The 17,819-nt window shown below is 34.8% G+C and overlaps 1 protein-coding gene across 2 annotated transcripts; it reads left to right on the top strand.

The window, feature by feature from the left end:
• Positions 1-205: 205 nt before the first annotated feature.
• LOC125813077 (uncharacterized) lies at positions 206-10,342 on the top strand. 2 transcript variants are annotated; one of them, XM_049492568.1, is made up of 9 exons: positions 206-340; positions 585-707; positions 7,799-7,892; positions 7,988-8,047; positions 8,996-9,058; positions 9,183-9,386; positions 9,579-9,690; positions 9,765-9,973; positions 10,118-10,342. In XM_049492568.1, exons 2-9 carry the CDS (start codon positions 592-594, stop codon positions 10,205-10,207), a joined length of 948 nt encoding a protein of 315 aa, XP_049348525.1. In that variant the 5' UTR covers positions 206-340; positions 585-591; the 3' UTR covers positions 10,208-10,342. The 2 variants fall into 2 exon arrangements, with proteins under 2 accessions (XP_049348525.1, XP_049348524.1); XM_049492567.1 differs by lacking the exon at positions 206-340 and having other exon boundaries at positions 568-707.
• Positions 10,343-17,819: the final 7,477 nt, after the last annotated feature.

A 17,819-nucleotide genomic window follows, 5' to 3' on the forward strand; every position in this document is an offset into this window, starting at 1 on the left:
GGTCATTGTTAACCTATTAAGTAATTAACATTTTTGGATCATAGTAAATAGTATTTTTAGACCATGAGTGCAAGAGCTACACAAGTTATTAGGTAAAAGTATTTTTATTCAATATATTTTTGATTTTTATAAAAATAGGTTTGTAAAATTTTGAAATAAAATAGAAGGACCACAGGAATAATATGAGGAAAGAGAGGGCACGGAAGTGTAATTTGTCAGAGTGTATGGAGATCTGTATTATTATCTATCATATTCAGGGAAGTAAGAGATTGATTAAAACAGCAACGTGCTGAAGAGTCTTCCATTGAACCTGCATCACAGCATCAGTAGCCTTCCCAAGGTTAGATAAAATCCACTCTCTTCTCTGATCTGTTGTTTATGAGCACTGCTTTGCCTTTTGATTCAGATGATATTGTAAAAGAATGAATTATCCTTTTGTTCTGCGGGTCAAACATCTAGATTTGTCAAATCATCCTTGTACTTGTGCACTAAATGTCTGAATTTGTTGATCTTACTATGTTGGTTGTATTTTGATTTTGAATCTTTTCAGTTAATGTCTTGTCAATTCATGATTTGATGTTCAGGAGAAAGATGAAGACGGTTCCCGTGGCATTGTTGGTTGCTTTAATTGTTGTTGTTGAAGTCCCTTTCGGACATTCATTTCCATCGGCAGTTCCTTCCTTTCTTTGGTCACCGCATCATTATGGGTATGGATTTACTTTCTTATTGGTTATTGCAGCTTCTAGATTTCTACTGATTTTGTTACAGCTTATTCAATCACCAGGGATTCAAAGCAAATTATTGGTTTAGTGGTGCCTCTATCCAGTAATATAGTTGATTCCAGTAGATCTTGACATACTGTTTGTTACCAGAGGTTGCTAAATAGGATGAACTACTCCATCTTCCTCTCTAACTTCCCAAACTTATAGCCTCTCTCTACTTCTAATAGTACCTTACTCATTCTCCCTATATGGGTTATATCTGTGACTCCATAAAAAGTGGAGGCTTAAGGTCCTTATTTGAAAAGAAAAAAGTGGAGGTCTTTCTTCAAACTAGAGGGAAGGATGTTTTGGCTAAGCTAGAGGGAGGCATAAACAATTCACCCTGCCAGAATCTAATTACATCTGGAGATGCCAAATCTGGGTGCTCGTCTGTATGTCCTAATAGTAATCTTCCTTGTCAGAAATCTTTTCAATGAGGGTTTAATCTATCATTCAGATGTCTACACAGAGTTTTTTTTCTTTTGTAATACTTTGGATAGCTAACCTCTGTTCAAAATGAAGTTCTCATTTAGATGGATAAAAAGATTTCTTCTACTAAGAATGGTTTACTTGGAGAAACTGTCTTCTTTTAAAATGAATTGTATCTCAAGAGTTTTTGTTTTAAGGTTCCAGATCGTTTTTGACTCTCCTTTCCTTTCCTTATTATTTACACTATTTGTAATCTAGAATGCTTTCAACCTAATATTGCTAGTTTTCTCACTATTCAAATGTGAGGCGGTTTTGTTGCTGGTACATATTAAAAGTTCAGTTTGTCCCTTTTATGGAGGATTGCTTCTCTGTCTGATAATTGTCACCCAAAGAAAAACAAATATTAGTGTGCAAAAGGAGATGGAGAAACTTTGCTTCTGGTATACACTCATTATGCATTATGTGCCCAAAAAATAATTTCTTGCATTAACATCTCATTTGAAAAGGAAACTGGATATTGTTAGTTCTTCCATTTTGTTTGCTTGAATCTCATTTTTTGATTCTTTGTAATGTTAACTGGGAGTCTGGGATTGTATTTTCTTTATCTGTTCTTGAGATAGCTGTTCTGTCTGTCTGTTCTTTGAAAGTTTATGGTATCTTTAACATTCCGCATTCCCTTAACTAATCAAATAGAAAAAAAATCTTATCACATCTGCATAGTTTCTGCAGCCTTCTCTATATCTGTGCCTTTCCTCTTGAGGGTGGTAAACTAGATTTCATTATATTACCTGGTCCATTGTTCTTCGTCCTGTGGTGAAAATACTTGTGTGGCTTTGTTGATGCCTGAAGGATTTTCCAGAGGAGTAACTTGAAATCATCTAATGACGTACGATGAATAGAAACAAGAGAAAATTCAAGTGCTGAGCTGGAAATTTTGGCGGGTAGTTAAAAAGAAGATGGGATGAGGGGGCAAAAAGAAAGGTGTGCATTTGGGCTCATGAGTAGAGAAAATGATTTCTTTGCTGGAAGAAGTAGTAGGGTGAACAAACTTGAAATCAGGATAATGATAATGGTCCAACTCAAGAAGGGAAATCAAATAATCAAAACTGCTGGTAACTGAGGACTGGCAACTGAACAAACAGAAATGGAGAACATGTGATAAAGCAAAAGGGAAAAACAACTGAGAAGAAACAAACTACAGGAAGACTGTTTGCTTATTTCCTTTTTTTTTTATTGGGATATGTGTTGGGTTGGTGGCACAGTTACCTTTGCAATCTTGGGTAATCTCGATTAATTGAATGTTCCATCACTTTTATTAGAAATTTGTGATATATGTAAATAGACAGTTCTTAATGCAAAATTTGAATGCAAAAGCTGTTTCGTTTTTGAGAGAATAGAGGACAAATCTGTCTAGAATGGAGAAATGAGAGGAGGTCAGATGGGGCTTGGAGCAGCAGTAAGAATAAGTTGAGGGAGGGGAGGGAAGATATGAAGAGAGGGGAACTCAGGGACATCTAAAATAGCTTATTGAGGAGTAGAACAAAAAGATAAGTGGTATCAGGAAAAAGGAAGAAAAAGAGAATGGTGAAGAACTAGAAGACGAGGTGGAGGTTCTAGGTAGGTACTTCATTTCAAAATATGGTCAGGAGTCATGATAATCATATCTATTAAAAATAGACAGCCTCTTTCCTTATAATCATGTCTATTAAAAATAGAAAGCCTCTTTCTTTAGGGGAAGACTAGCTACGTCAAGGCAATTAGGTCAATACCTTAGCTCATTATTTATTTCTAATACCTCTAACCACTTCTCTATGAAGTGATGCTGGATAGGTAGTTCAAATATATTTAAAAGAAATATAAAATTTTATTAGTATGACGTTTCCTTATTCTCATAAAAGCACTTAAGCTTGTGTATTAGGACAAGTTTACGTTAACGCTTCAAAACTCACAGAGATATTTCCTGTTTGCTCCAAGAAAAGAAGTTGTCAAGTATTTTATTTTAGAATGTTTCCTTTGGATTGCTTCTCCACCAAAAAATCTCCTTGTTCTCTCCATAATTGTGAAACTGTGTTCGATGGTATCATCTCCCATATCTTATGTGCTTATTTTACCCTGTGCATCTTCTTCCAACCCCAGTGATTTTCCAACTCTGTACAAGCATTGTCCACAGTACTCTGATCACATACCTCTCTAACTTTATCACAGGTATAGCAATGGATGATATAAATATCTCACAAACGATACATAAACTTTCAAGTCTAGGTCTTTTAACTTTGTCTTGAATATAAATTCTCCATTGGAAGCTTTAGGAATGCCAATTTAATCAAATTATATCTCAATGTCTTTGCTAGTAACTTAGAAAACTGTTCTGTGAAAGATGATTTGTTTAGTGTACACATATCTTGGTGTTTCGTGAATTTTGTTTGTTTGTTGTTAGGAGTGCTGTCACTTTATGTTTTATTATTCTTAAATAGCTTTAGGAATATCAATTTAATCAAATTATATCTCAATGTCTTTGCTAGTAACTTAGAAAAATGTTCTGTGAAAGATGATTTCTTTAGTGTACACATTTCTTGGGTATTTCGTGAATTTTGTTTGTTTGTTGTTAGAAGTGCTGTCACTTTATGTTTTATTATTCTTAAACTGTTATGCTAACTTAGCACGCTCAGTTATAAAATAACCCATAGACTATGGCATTAATTTTTCTTTCTAAATTTTGTAAAGTTGCACCAAAGGTAGGATGACTATGATATGTATCAATGTCACAAACAATCATTTTTAGGAACTCATTGTTTCCATGCTGGCTGAGTGGTAAAACAAACTAACAACTCAAGTGTCAACTACTTACTTCCCCACAAAACAAAAAGAAAAATGAGGAAGCAAAACTTATATGCCAACTAAGAGCCCGTTTGTATTGGCCTTTGGCTTATTTTTGATATTTTAGCTTAAAATAAGTACTTATAAGCACTTTTTATTTTACCCAAACACTACAAAACTGCTTAAAAACTCTTTTGGCTTAAAAACACCTAAAATAAGCCAATCCAAACAGGCTCTAAGTAAATAACAAAATCCTTTTAGACTCTCCTAGATCCTTACTATCAAAGTGTATCTTTCATTGCCATCTTATGAAAAATGATTACTACATTAATGTTTACTATCTTCATGGTGCCTCTGAATCCCTGATACGCTCAAATTACACCTCCTTACAGAAGTATAAGTGATCGTTATCAAGTAAAGAACCCAACTTGTAGGTTGGGGTCGATCACACGAGGAAAATGGTTTAGACTTTACTTTAACCAACAATTATATTCAATTAGCCAAAGTACTTCCAGAAACAAGAAATAAAAAGGGGGGAATTTGTGAAACAAATTGTAAGAATTCAGTAAGTAATCAATAATCAAAAATCAATTTCGGTTGTTATCAAGATGAGAAGATTAACTAGGGTAAACGTGTTTCCCACAAGCTCATAACGCAGTAATCCTAGTAATCGCAGTCCTTTCCTAGTGTGTGACATGCAAAGTGATAAGTTAGGTATCTCTAAATCCTTGATCCGGCATCTAGAGAATTTCACCCCGCACCTTGATCCGGCTACGTGTGTATAATTTACTAACCCTTACCTTTACCTCATATTAGACATCATAATCGATGTTTGGCTTAGTTATTACTTCGCACCAATCGACACTAGCCTATTAGATAGTATCACACTAAATCTATGTTGATAATTCTTTTCTTGTTGATTACCTCCTTGATCCGGCAAGTAGCAACAAGGCGAGTTCTAACGCGTGCACTCGTTAAAAAGACTTTTAAATCGAAAGAATTATCAATGCATGCAAAACACTATTCAAGAATTACTTATTTACTATTCATACTTTGTTAATTGCTCATGGTTCCCACAACCCTAGTTGTGGATTTAGTTACTCATATTAGCAAGAACACAATTCATAATATTAGATGAATAAATCATGAACTTACGTAACGAGAATAATAAACCCAGAATTTCAACTTGAATTGCAAAGCCAAAAGTTTTCAAAACGAATGTAGGAAATCAATAATTGCTAAGGTTGCAACTTAATCTCCAAAGTCACAAAGTAAAAATAGAATAATAATGTCTAACCCCCAAAAACGAGGTTTACATGCCCTATTTATAGAAAACAAATTAAGGAAAGTTTGTTCAGGTACGCGTCGTCAATCCACGAGACTGACTTACGGACCGCCGATGGATCTACGGTCCGTAAGTCCCTTCCGTCAGCCAGGACTTAGAAAATATTTCCGCTTCCAAAAAATCAGTTTCTCTGAAGCAAACGACGGACTAGCAGTATGGACCGTAGATCGATCTACGGTCCGTCAATCCCCTCCGTAGCTCCATACTTAGAATCTTCAAAAATCAGGTACTGGAACCCTCGCAGTATCATTCTACGGATCAACAGTACGGTCCGTAGATCAATCTACGGATCGTCAATGGACACCGTAGTTCTACACTTGGTCAGATTTCCCTGATTTGTCCTCAATACCATGCTTGCTGATCTACGGTCATCACCTACGGACCGTAAATGGACCTATGGTCCATAGATCACCTCCGTGAATGCCCTGTTTCTGCATTTCTTTCAACTGTCTCTATACTTCCGCGCCTGAACACCTTTCCTGCAAAACATGATAAAAACACATAAAAACCAATATAAAAAGGCCCTAGACACACACAACTTGTAAGTGAAATGTATTAGAAATACCGTAAACTCACGGTATATCAATCCCTTCCTATCGGTCCTTCTAACTATTCATACTGGTGATGATAGTTTTTCAATTTCCTTGATAGCTAAACATTCTGGGAAGCGTCTCCCATATTTTTTCTTCAAATTAAGTCAACCAGCAAAAAATAATTGAGAAATGGAAAAAGAATTAGAAGTAGTCTTTGTTGTTGTTGTTGTCATGGGTCGACTGTTAACTTGTTTAAGCACGAACAAATAGAAGTAAGATCTGCAAATTTATTGTGTACCCTTGAAAATCCTAGCTACGCTCGTGACACCACACTGCTCCAGCTTTTAGCTACTCTGTTTGAACCTCTCAATCTCTCATGGAGATTTTCTGCTTGCATATATGCTTATACTTTTCAACTATGCATAGTGGAATAATTTTAGGTAAATAATGAAGACTCAGTTGTTGAACTATCCCTTTTCACCAAAATGCCCGACTAATTTTTACCATTAGTAGACCTAGCATTTTCTCTTGTAATCTGGCATTTCCATCTTTCTTTTTTTCACGTGTCCATTACTTATCTACCTTCTTGTCGGGAACATATCACCAAGTTGACTTCTTTGATCCATTGTAATCCTAATCCAAATGTGGCCTGATTGTTTTGTTCTTGCACATCTGATGATTCACATCACTTGAATTTAAACCCTAGCAATGTTCGACTCCATTAGTGAGATCAATTTCTTCATAGGCAGCCTTCATCTAGGAAGGTCAACCAAATCTAAATGACATCCCATCTTTGCTTTGTGGCCTGAGCTTCTAGTTGTCAAAAGTAATTTATACCTTATTCTTACACAAGATCTTTTGTTTTGGAACACCTGATGTAAAGCAATTTCCACATTGTATTCTTTCTTGTAAATCTCGAATATACTCTTCTTATTTCTTTGAGGAAGACTGAAGGGGTCTGTGAAGTGTCAAAATCACATGCCTCTAGAATGTTAAAGCTTTTAATAAGCTTTTCTATTCTTTTTCAAAAGAAAAACAGCTTTTAATATGGACAAAAATCTCCAAAATATAGACCGTGCATCTCAGATCAAATCCTAATGACAATCAGAATTTCTGGCTACAATCAATTTATTAATGCCTCAATTACTCCCGTTAAATTTCTTACGTTATAGCCTCAAAATTCATAAATTTTCAGTAGCTCCTTCCATTTCTATAATTGTTCCCTGTAGTTCCTCCCTTCGCCTCTTTCTAAAAGATTTTACAAACCCTAGAAGCCATTAATTGTGAGTTTCAACACTTAAGAATTTGTGTAAGTTTCTATTTCCTTGTCTACTTGAATAGAAAACACTAACTTTAATTTTTTAACCAAAATGACTTCTTACTTTGGCTAGGTTGTGTACGTGATAGCAATGTTTAGGAACTTTATTTGATGAAGTATTAATTTTATAAGGAAATTCTCGGTATACAAGTAGTACACTAAAGAGACCTACAGAGAATAGCTAGGTTTAGGACTTACAAAGCTGCTCGCTAGAATTGACATGCTTTCAATACAATGGCATGAAGTCTCGGAAAGTCAGTAGAGTTCCTAGTTGGGTTATAGTTGAAGCAAAGGTGCATAGCTATGTGAACCATCTAGAAACATCATTTAGGTCCTTAAAATATTAATCTGCGATTTACTGGTGAGCCCTACTGCCTAGCTAATGAATTGTTGGTGACAACAGGTTGATATCCTATGTATGCCCCTTCTTCTGTATTCCATATTTATGTGGGATGATACATTTGTTTTTTAAAGGTAATTTGCACCAAATTGCAACTTACCTGAACTGCAACTGCAACACATTTATGGTGATTGTCGCCAAGAGATCTATGCGTAAATTTGTATTATCTGAAACTTTTGATTACTTATGTTACAGAGTTGCCTCAAGTGAAGCTGTCAATTACAGAACCCTTTCACTGAAGGATTTAGTCAAGTCCGTTATGGCTGAGGGTGGTTGGTCGGACTTGCTGGTACTTCCTGTCGCTATATTCTATTAGTTCTTGCCTGCCTGCTTTCTCTTGATTCAATTTTTGAAGGAAACTGAATTGTCTTTTATCTTCATTAGTGCTCAGGAAAAGAAGGTGGACAGCATCTGGATCTTGCACTTGTTTTTGTTGGGAAAGAGGTAGGCATCTCTTAGTTCTAGGGGAAGAGTAACAATATTTTGTTGTACTTTCCTGGAATTAAATTATCCAAACACACTTTATTTAAGCCAATCGATTCATAATTTTATATGCTTCGGAGCAAGACAATGACGAGATTGTGATACACCTTCCTACAAAATTTACGTTGCTCCACACTGATTTCAAACTGCCGAAAAGGTGGCAGAACTTGGAACCCATTCCTACTTACCAGTAAAAAAACCAAAGTGTGTTTGGAATCCATTTGTATCCTGAATAATGAGTAAAACTAGGGGTGGAAAAATCAAACTCAATCCACAAACCCGGTCAAGTTTGGGTGGGTCAATAACCCATCTATTTAGCTCAATCTATTTCCACCCATTACAAAATTGGGTTGATTTGACTCATGAGTAATCTTGTCAATATTTTTAGAAGACATTTTCTTTAATTTGATATGTTATTTATAGCTATAATAAAGAAGAAGAAAATTTTATTTGGTACTGAAAATTTATGAAACAACAAATAAAGCAATTAAACTTTCGCAAGGATTGGGAGGGTTGGGCTATGACCCACATTTTAGTACGTGTTAGCTTAACCTGTTTCAGTCCAAGTAGCTTTTGACCTGCACATTTATTAATTCATTCCAATTTTTGACCCGCCTAAATTTAGACCAACCTGCCAATTGGACAGCTCTAAGTAAAACCCTTTGTGGTTGTTGTCTGTGTTAAACTAACCCCGATGGTTGAGTTGATACAAACAACTCCATTTGGTTTATTTACCCATTGAAGGAGAATTGTAGTTGGGTAGTGAAAATGCCACTTTAAGCTCGTAAAGTACTACTGCATCTCAACTTTCATATGGGACCTTGTTAACACATAGGGTTTGCAAGTTTTTATTATACTTTTTGATATTTTCTACCTTGCCTCAGCTGCTAATGTCTATTTCTTGTTTAGTTGCAATCTGTGGATATTTCTAGACCCAAAAATGCCAATTCGGAGCTTGTGGACTTGCTGAAGGTAATTAGAGTTTTCCCAACTTCGGAAATCATTTCCCTGATTCAAATTTTTTTTGCTTGGTTCTTGATGTACTGCAAAAGTTCATTTTTATTATCTTAGCTGTGGTAAAAAATGTCTTGATCAGGCCTCTGTTGCAAAGTCCAATTTTTCTTTGGCATTCCCCTACATTGATGCATCAGAGGAGAGAGAATCAGTGGAAAGCTCCTTGATTTCAGAATTTACAAACACGTGTGGGCATGGTCTTGAGGCCAGCAACATTGCTTTCTCGCAATCATGCTCTGTAGAGGGTGGAAGTTTTGAGAAACTCACTGATGTCCACTCAGTTCAGGTTAATAATGGAGTAATCTTTGTTCTATTAAAAAATGAGGCACCCGAAAAAGTAAAAGAAGTGACATTTTACAGATTTTACTGCAGTGGCTATGTTCACCACAGCTACTACTTGCTTGTATGTGTATATATATGGATGTTGTTTCCGTGTATACTGGATGTATTAATTCTTTTCATCCGTCTTGTGTTACAGAACTATCTGCTATCAAGGATCACTAAACAATCCAAGGGGCAGCCAAATTTGATTGTTCTATGTGATCAAGGTCACCGTACTCTGGGAGGAGCTGAAGATCAAACATCTGAAGGTATGATATCAATGGAGAATGTGGTTTATACCTATTTTGGTCATATATAGTTCTTAAACTTGATAAACTTGTAGGACAAGTTTTATCTCAACTACTCAGTTATGTGGAGAATCTGGGAGCAAAATACACCGCACTCTATGTGTCAGATCCTTTTAGGTCAATTCAGTTCCCCTCTCATAGGGAAGTAGAAAGGTTTCTTGCTGAAGGTACTGGAAATAAATCAGTCGATGGCTGTGATGGAGTTTGCCGAATTAAATCCTCATTTTTGGAGGGCATATTTGTGGTAAGTTGTTTGCATCTGTCCACAGTTCAAAGCTGCTTCTAGTGTTTTCTTCTGGTTGTGGTAAAATCAGATTATGTCCCTTTTTTCCCTTGCTGCTGCCTTTTGTGTTTACTGATTATATATGTTCTTTACGTACTGTTCCAGGCAATTGTCTTGCTTATAATTTTGATATCTGGCCTTTGCTGCATGATGGGAATTGATACTCCCACAAGGTTTGAGGCCCCTACAGATTAGAGCTTGTGCAAGATAAATTCATATTCTGAGTTGCTTTGATTGCAGTAATGTGAATGGATCTTTATGGTATGCATAAGCCTGTAATTTTTGTTTATTTGTCATACAACACTCGCTTGTATCAGCAGTATAGAGAGTGTTACATTCTAATAATGTTATGGCCATTCTTGATTTTTTTTGGTTATATATTCTTCTGCACGTACTGAGTTTCGGTTATATGCCCTGGTTATTCCTCAGTTCTGATGGATGGCTATTTTACTGTGTTTAGTAGACTTACTGTTGGTAGTGAAACTGAAAGGTGAAAACCAAGAGCCCTGCAGTTTCTCTGTTGTCTCACTAAATGCTTCCCTCCCAGAAAAAGGAGAAAAAGATGGGTGAGAACTGCCATTTTTTGGCAATTAGCATGGAAAAATATTCAAGCTCAATCATGAGCGGAGGTCCATGCCAAAATCATTTTTCGAATTTTTATATGTTGCTATTTAGGTGTATGTATATTATCTTTTTTTTTTTAAAAAAATATTCTTTCTTATATACTTGGTGGGGGCGGTGTGGGTTTTTCTGCTATGCAAGTGTCGGGTGGATTTAAATAATAAAAATAAAATAAAATTCTAAATTGATGCGGAGCGTGCGGATCTAAAAATAAAATAAAATTGTTGTAATGAATTTACCTAACATTATATGTAGTTTTGCCTAAAATTATACGGTAGTTGGAACTACATGATTACACTAAAATTTACAGATTTATATCTTTGAATATCGAAGTAAAAGTTCAAAGTTTTCGATGTAAATGAGTTTGATATACAATGGACTATAAAGCTGCGAAATTTTGAAAGAAAAATAAAAATGCCAATACGTCATCAATCATTATGATGCATTGATTTGTTTAATTTTTCGTATGCAATCATACAGATGTTGAACAATAAATTTAAAAAGAATGGATAGATTCTTATAAGGAAATTGGCGAAACTGAGTAATTCAAAGTCATCAGTAGTAGAGTAATATGTATTAGTTCCACTTCCAGATAGAGTTGGCATGAATTTTAATCCATATACTCCCTTAAGAAAGTAATATTTATTAGGGATTTATTGATATGTGCAACTGGTGCACAAAATAATCGGGGTTATCAAAGTTTGGGGAAGGATTGTATTGTATGTACCTCGAGTAATGTGATGTAGAAATGCTATCGTAATACAAACATTAGTAGTTATTTTCACAGTTTGAACATGTGACCTATAAGTGATACAAAAATAATGTTATTGTTGCTCTAAGTCTCTCCTTCAAATTAACATTATTGATTATGTTTAATACATTTCTCTTAGATTTGTTAAAATGAATAAATAAAAAGAAAAAAGGCTTGTTTTTAGTAGGAGGCTTAAAACGGGGAATATCATGCATTTTGTTAATGGATGATGAATGTGTTTGTAGGACAGTCTCACATACATACAATTGCTATGTACACTTTGTTTTTATGTTTGTAAAAGCCAATAAGATGTCGAAAAGAGAGTAGTGGGCAGAACAGAATTGAGGCGTCGAGTGAGTGAATGCAACATGAAAGGAGGCGGGATGAAATAAATTATCCACCTTACTATATTATATTATTTAGAATAAAGTAGGTTGGTTGAAGCAAGAGCCAACACGATCCTGCAGATTTACCCACCTCCTTTGGCTAAGTTGATATTCCCAAGATGATACATTTTTATCTTTTATTTGGATAACGTTTTACCACTTCATCTCAATTCGGCACCTCTGCCACTCACACCGCCTGCATTTTATTTATACAAGATTCGACAACTCTATCATCGCCACTACGTAGTTAACACCGTCACAACTTAATAATCTCAACCCCATCAATTTACGTTACTTCTTACTTGTTAGTTGTTACCAACACAGACGTGTGGATTTAGTTTAATTAAAATACATTAACTTAATAATTATTCAATATCTTATTCACCCCTTCAAAAGTCTTTTTTTTATCAGTTCAAAGGTCATTTTTGTTTTCATTAATATAAACACATTTAAATCTTAATACACATCTGAATATTAATATATATTTACGTTAAGATTTAAATATTAAGATATTTTCTCTAGATCTGAAAACTAATTAATAGTATTTATTTTCAATATTAGAATGTGCATATGAAATTAAATGTTATATTAAAAAAATATTATAAAAATCTCATTTTAGTTAAATAGTTTTTTTTAATATAGAAAATAATATTTTAAATATTTTTCTTGTAACAAGGTAGTAAGAACCATCTTTTAAGAATTTAACATAAGTTACATCATTAATATGACTATTCTTTACACTAAAAAGCTTTGAGAATCAAATATGATGCAATGTAAAATAGTTTATATAGCGTAGTAATACATTATTTATGAAAACATTAGGCTAAAGTATTCATTACCCACCTGAACTTGAAGTTTTTTATTCGATGTACATCTAAACTATATTCCATTTTAATTACCCTCCGAACTTGTTTATTCCTCCATCGCGTACACCTTTATTGTCCACCTGGCGTAGAAATTGACAACACACTCTACTAGGCGTGTGAGGAAGTGATTTTTTGCCACATCATAAAGCTACAACGGTAAAAAAGCGTAAAATCTCTATTTTTCTTTAATATTTGGCATATTTTAAACGAAAAATAGGGCAAAATGTAAATGAAAAGTAAAGGAAACAAAGATTAACACTTGGTAAGAATTTCAGACAAATTGAAATTTAATCGACCAACTTCACGTCTAGAAAAACTCAAATCCAGCAGGAGTTTCGCGAAATCAGCCCTTATTCAAAAATAACTTTTAAACAATGAATGTTTGATATATATATTTTTTGCCATATTAATTTATCTAGGTGGCTATTATTTATCCAGGTGGAAATCCACATCACCACTTTTGCCAACTGTCATGCGCGTGTAGTCACAATAGGAGCAGGTGGACAAAAAAGGTGTACGTGATGGAGGAATAAACAAGTTCGAGGGGTTAATTAAAATGTAATATAGTTTAGATGTACACCGAATAAAAAGCTTCAAGTTCAGGGGGTAATGACTACTTTAGCCAAACATTAATTCTTTTTTATAATAGATATTTGTTATTGTTATCGACAAAATAGTACTTTCTTATTTTCTAGGATTGTGCTAAATATTATACCCTGGGAATTATCAATTCAAATATTGTATTGATTAATTTATGAAAGAAAAGACTTTCTGTTAAGTTAATAATAATGACGATAAAGGAAATTCAAGTTGTAAGCATGTAATTAACATTGATTAAATAAGAAAACAACAAATGCGACTTTTATGACTTATTGTGTTATAGTTGAATTAAGATAGGAGTCTTATTTTAAATGAGTCTCAATAGTGTTAAGATTATGTTATAGATCTGATTCATTCTAATTTATTTAGACCCATTAAGAGGATTATAAGGAAATAAAACAAACAAACTTAATGAGCTGAATCTGAAAAATTAAGATCCAGACTTTTAAAACAAACATATTTAATAAGATAAATCTGACTGATTAAGATTCAGATCACAATTAAGTGCAAACAAATAAAACCTTAGGCTAAAATAGACTAAAAATGGGTTATAACCATTAACCAACCCACCTCCACCCAATTTTTACTAACTTTTAATTATTTTATTTGTTCTTTAGAAATTTTTAGTATCTAATATGACTATTTTTCTTTTTAATTATGACGATATGTAACATATACAATAAAAAGGTCTGTCTTCTTTACAATATTTTGACCAGATTTCTTATGAAATAATTTGGGCTACATATATCAACCTAATTCATTTAGGAAAAACTACATAATTAGACATACTTCATTACGATATATACTATTATTACCTATACTTTCAAGATATTACATCTCTTACCACTAATTAAGAGTTCCCTACCATATATTGAGAAAGATGCACTTAAATACATGTATTTTTGCTACCAGATACACTAAAATAGGAAGAGAAACGAGTATAATTCGCACATATCTAGGATATCAAATACATAGGAGAGTGGCGAGCGAGATGGGAGAGAGGCGAGGAAGGTGAGCAAGATTAGTTATGTATCTCATATACATGTGAATCCACTTGGATACAATGCATCTAGAACAAATTAGACCTAATTTTGACCTCTTATATCCTGAGATACATGTATCTGGATGTATCTAAACGTATCTAGACACATCAAAATCTGGTAAGACACGTAATATTGCAAACTAGAGTGTATCTAAGTAATTATCTTCTTGACAAGTGATATTTATGTAAATTCTCCAATCTTCTATGACATTAATGAGTTGAGCTTATAAATGAATGGGTCAATAACTAGCCCAAACTTAGGTGGGTTATGTTTTCATGGTCTAGTTTTACCACCTCTAACAACATTTATATAACACCCCAAAAATTTCTAAGTTAAGACCCAAACCATTCTTTAATTGCCTATAGCATTGATTCGGTTGATCCTTAAGTTACTCAAATATGTAAATGTCATTTCTTTGGTGTTCAAATGGATTTGGATATGATTTAAGGTCACAAGAACCCCTAGCACAAAGTTTAGTTGAAATCTTCATTTCCAATTAAGTTTTGACATAAGATTCTACTTAGGTCAACTTCAAATGATCATATCTCCTGGCACATAATGAATTAGGTGGCCTATGAACTACCAAATTAAAGTTGTTTGAATCCTCTTTCTAAATCCACCAAGTTTCCCTCATTTGATGTTCGGAGTAAAAAACTATGACTGTTTTGCCAAAGACGGTCAAACTAGAGTTTTCTGAGTCTGTGAACGACGACCCCAACCGACGGGCTATGGGTTGAACGAAGACCCATCCTGTCAGGCCGTCATTAGAGTACTGGGGTCAACTTTTGGGACCCAAATCCTACAGATCCAACCGACGGACCCTAGGTGGACCTACTGATCGTCGTTTGGACCAATAAATGGACTTTTGAGCCTTAAAAAATCAATATAGAGTCCACGGATGGGATCTATGATCTATGGGTCAAACCACGACCCGTAGATGGTCCCATGGACAGGTTTTTGATAGCTTTTCAAGAGGGGTAGTTCAGTCTTTTCCCACCCTCTCTAAGCCTAACCCACAATTGTTTTTCACCTAATTAAGGTCTAAATATTGTTACAATATTATTTTACGTTCTTTAACACTTCAAAGACTTAGAGAAAGGATTCAAGAGGTTCTATCATTCTTCAAATTTCATCGATTTCACCAAGAACTCTATTTTTCCCAGGTATGTAAGGCTATCATAGTGATGGACTGAGTTCGTCCTCGCGCCCTACATCTACTTTCTATCGCTAAAGAATAATCTAGGGTTATATCCTTATTTTTGATAATTCTTGAGATGAGTTCGTTGTTGAATTCCGAGTTGTTATTCCTAATTTTTGAGTTGCTATATATTATGTATTGAGATTCCTGAAGTTGATTATTCATGCTTATTTTTCAGCATGAACCCTATTATTTGAAGTATTCACTAAGTTATTGATGAGAATCTTTTTAATCGAATAATTATCTTAAATTGATTTTCTCATAAAGTAAAAAGGAGTTTTTGAGGAAAGTTTAAAGAGGCATTTTGAGTAAAGCTTAAGGGAATTATTGACTCCCAAATTTATCATTTTTACAGTGAGAAAAGATAAACTTTGATTTCTAAACATGAGTTCATAGTTAATTCAGAGCAATTGCCTCTTTTAAAAGGATAGTTGAGCAATTATCTCAAACCAAAGGAAGAGTAATGTTTTAATACATGAGCAAAGGTAATTATTATTGGGAGTAGTATTGAGTACCGATATAAGGGAGAGTTGAGACAACTCACAACCCCTATAAATCATGTCTTGCCAACATGGGTACTGGATCATACTTTTTAGATGAATCCTTAGAGCTTTCAGACATAACTTAATGGATCCACTTAGTTGAGATGTTCTATATTCCGGAACGATTTAGGATAGTTCTGGCAGCGTGGACAAAACATTCTATCATCACTTAGCTTATAGTGATGGTTGTCAGATAAAGAATCTCCCAATAGAGTTAAAATGTTTTTTATATATCACTTATTATATTAAAGTTCAGAGAATGAGAAAGTATTTTTGTAAAGTTTTAATGATTTCACTTCCTTATTTCTTTACATTCAGTCGAGTATATATCTATATATATTGTAGTCCTTTCATTCTGTGTTTGTTATTCAACTATATTACATACTCGTACATTCAATGTACTGATGTCATTCGACCTGCATCTTTTATGATGCAAATACAAGTGTTCAGGATTATCAACAGGCGATTTGTTGAGATCACTTTGCGCTACAAACAACTTTGGTGAGCCTCCTTGCCTTCCAGAAGATTTCACTATTTACTTTCATGTTATTGATGAGTTGTCTTGGGTCTTGTTCCGACTTCTATCCTAGTATTAAAGGCTTCATAGATAGTTAAAGTTGATGAGTCTCTCAGTATTTCCCTTTTGTTTGAGATATTTTGAGATTGTTGTGCAAAGTATTATAATTATTGCACTGAAGTATTTTCAGACGGTTGAGTTAAGTATTTACTTGAGTTTGAATGTTATATGTTCTATTTTAAAGCTTTCTTATGCTTGAGTAAGTCTTCTGCTAAACACTCAGTCATGCCAAGGGTTCGGCTGGAGAGCAGAAATGGTTCTTGAGTGCCGGTCACGTCTGGGTATAGGCTCGGGGTGTGACAAACTTGGTATTAGAGCACAGAGTTCAAGAGTCCTAGGGTTTTTATGAAGCTGTGTATGTAGAGTCATGGTTATCAGTGTGAAGCGCGCACACATCTATAATTGGGAGGCAACAACATTTAAGAACATTTCACTTTCTTCATACTCCTGTCAGTGCGATAGAGTTCAACTCTACAAAAGTTTCCTCTAACTCGTGATTACTCGTGTCTTTTCAGATCATGCCTCTACAAAGAGCTCTGCGAGGACGTCCTTCTATGAGGAATGCTAATCCTCAAGGTCAAAAAGCTCCCAATGCACCAGAAGTGCAACCCCCTCAAGGTGATGTAACCAATGTTGAGTTTAAGAATGTTATTCAGATGTTGACTCAGGTTGTTGCAGTTTTGGTCAACAAGTAGTAGGTCATCAGGATGTGGCTGATACATCTAGGATCCGTGAGTGTTTGAGTAAGAATCCTCAAGAGTGCAGAGGGTCGAAGGTCACTGAGGATCCGAAGAACTTAGTGGAAGAACTTCAAAAAATGTGTGAGGTCATACGTGTTGCTGATATAGAGCGTGTGGAGTTGGCTTCTTATCAGCTCAAAGGTGTCGCTAGGATATGGTATGATCAGTGGAAGAAGAACAGGGCAGATGAAGCACCACTTTTGAGTTGGACTGTGTTTGAAGATGCTTTCATGGGGCGCTTGTTTCCCCGAGATCTAAGGGAAGCAAAGGTAAGAGAGTTTCTTACCAGGAGTCTATGAGTGTGCAAGAGTACAACCTCAAGTTCACTCAACTTTCCTGCTATGCTCCGAAGATGGTGGCTGATATGAGAAATATAATGAGTTTGTTTGTGTCTGGGCTATCCCGTTTATCTAATAAAGAGGGGAGAACAACTATGTTGATAAGGGACATGGACATAGCTAGGCTTATGATTCATGTGCAACA

Source organism: Solanum verrucosum, unplaced genomic scaffold (genome assembly GCF_900185275.1).
Source record: "Solanum verrucosum unplaced genomic scaffold, falcon-dt-bn FXZP01000256.1, whole genome shotgun sequence".
Classification (NCBI taxonomy): Eukaryota; Viridiplantae; Streptophyta; class Magnoliopsida; order Solanales; family Solanaceae; genus Solanum; species Solanum verrucosum.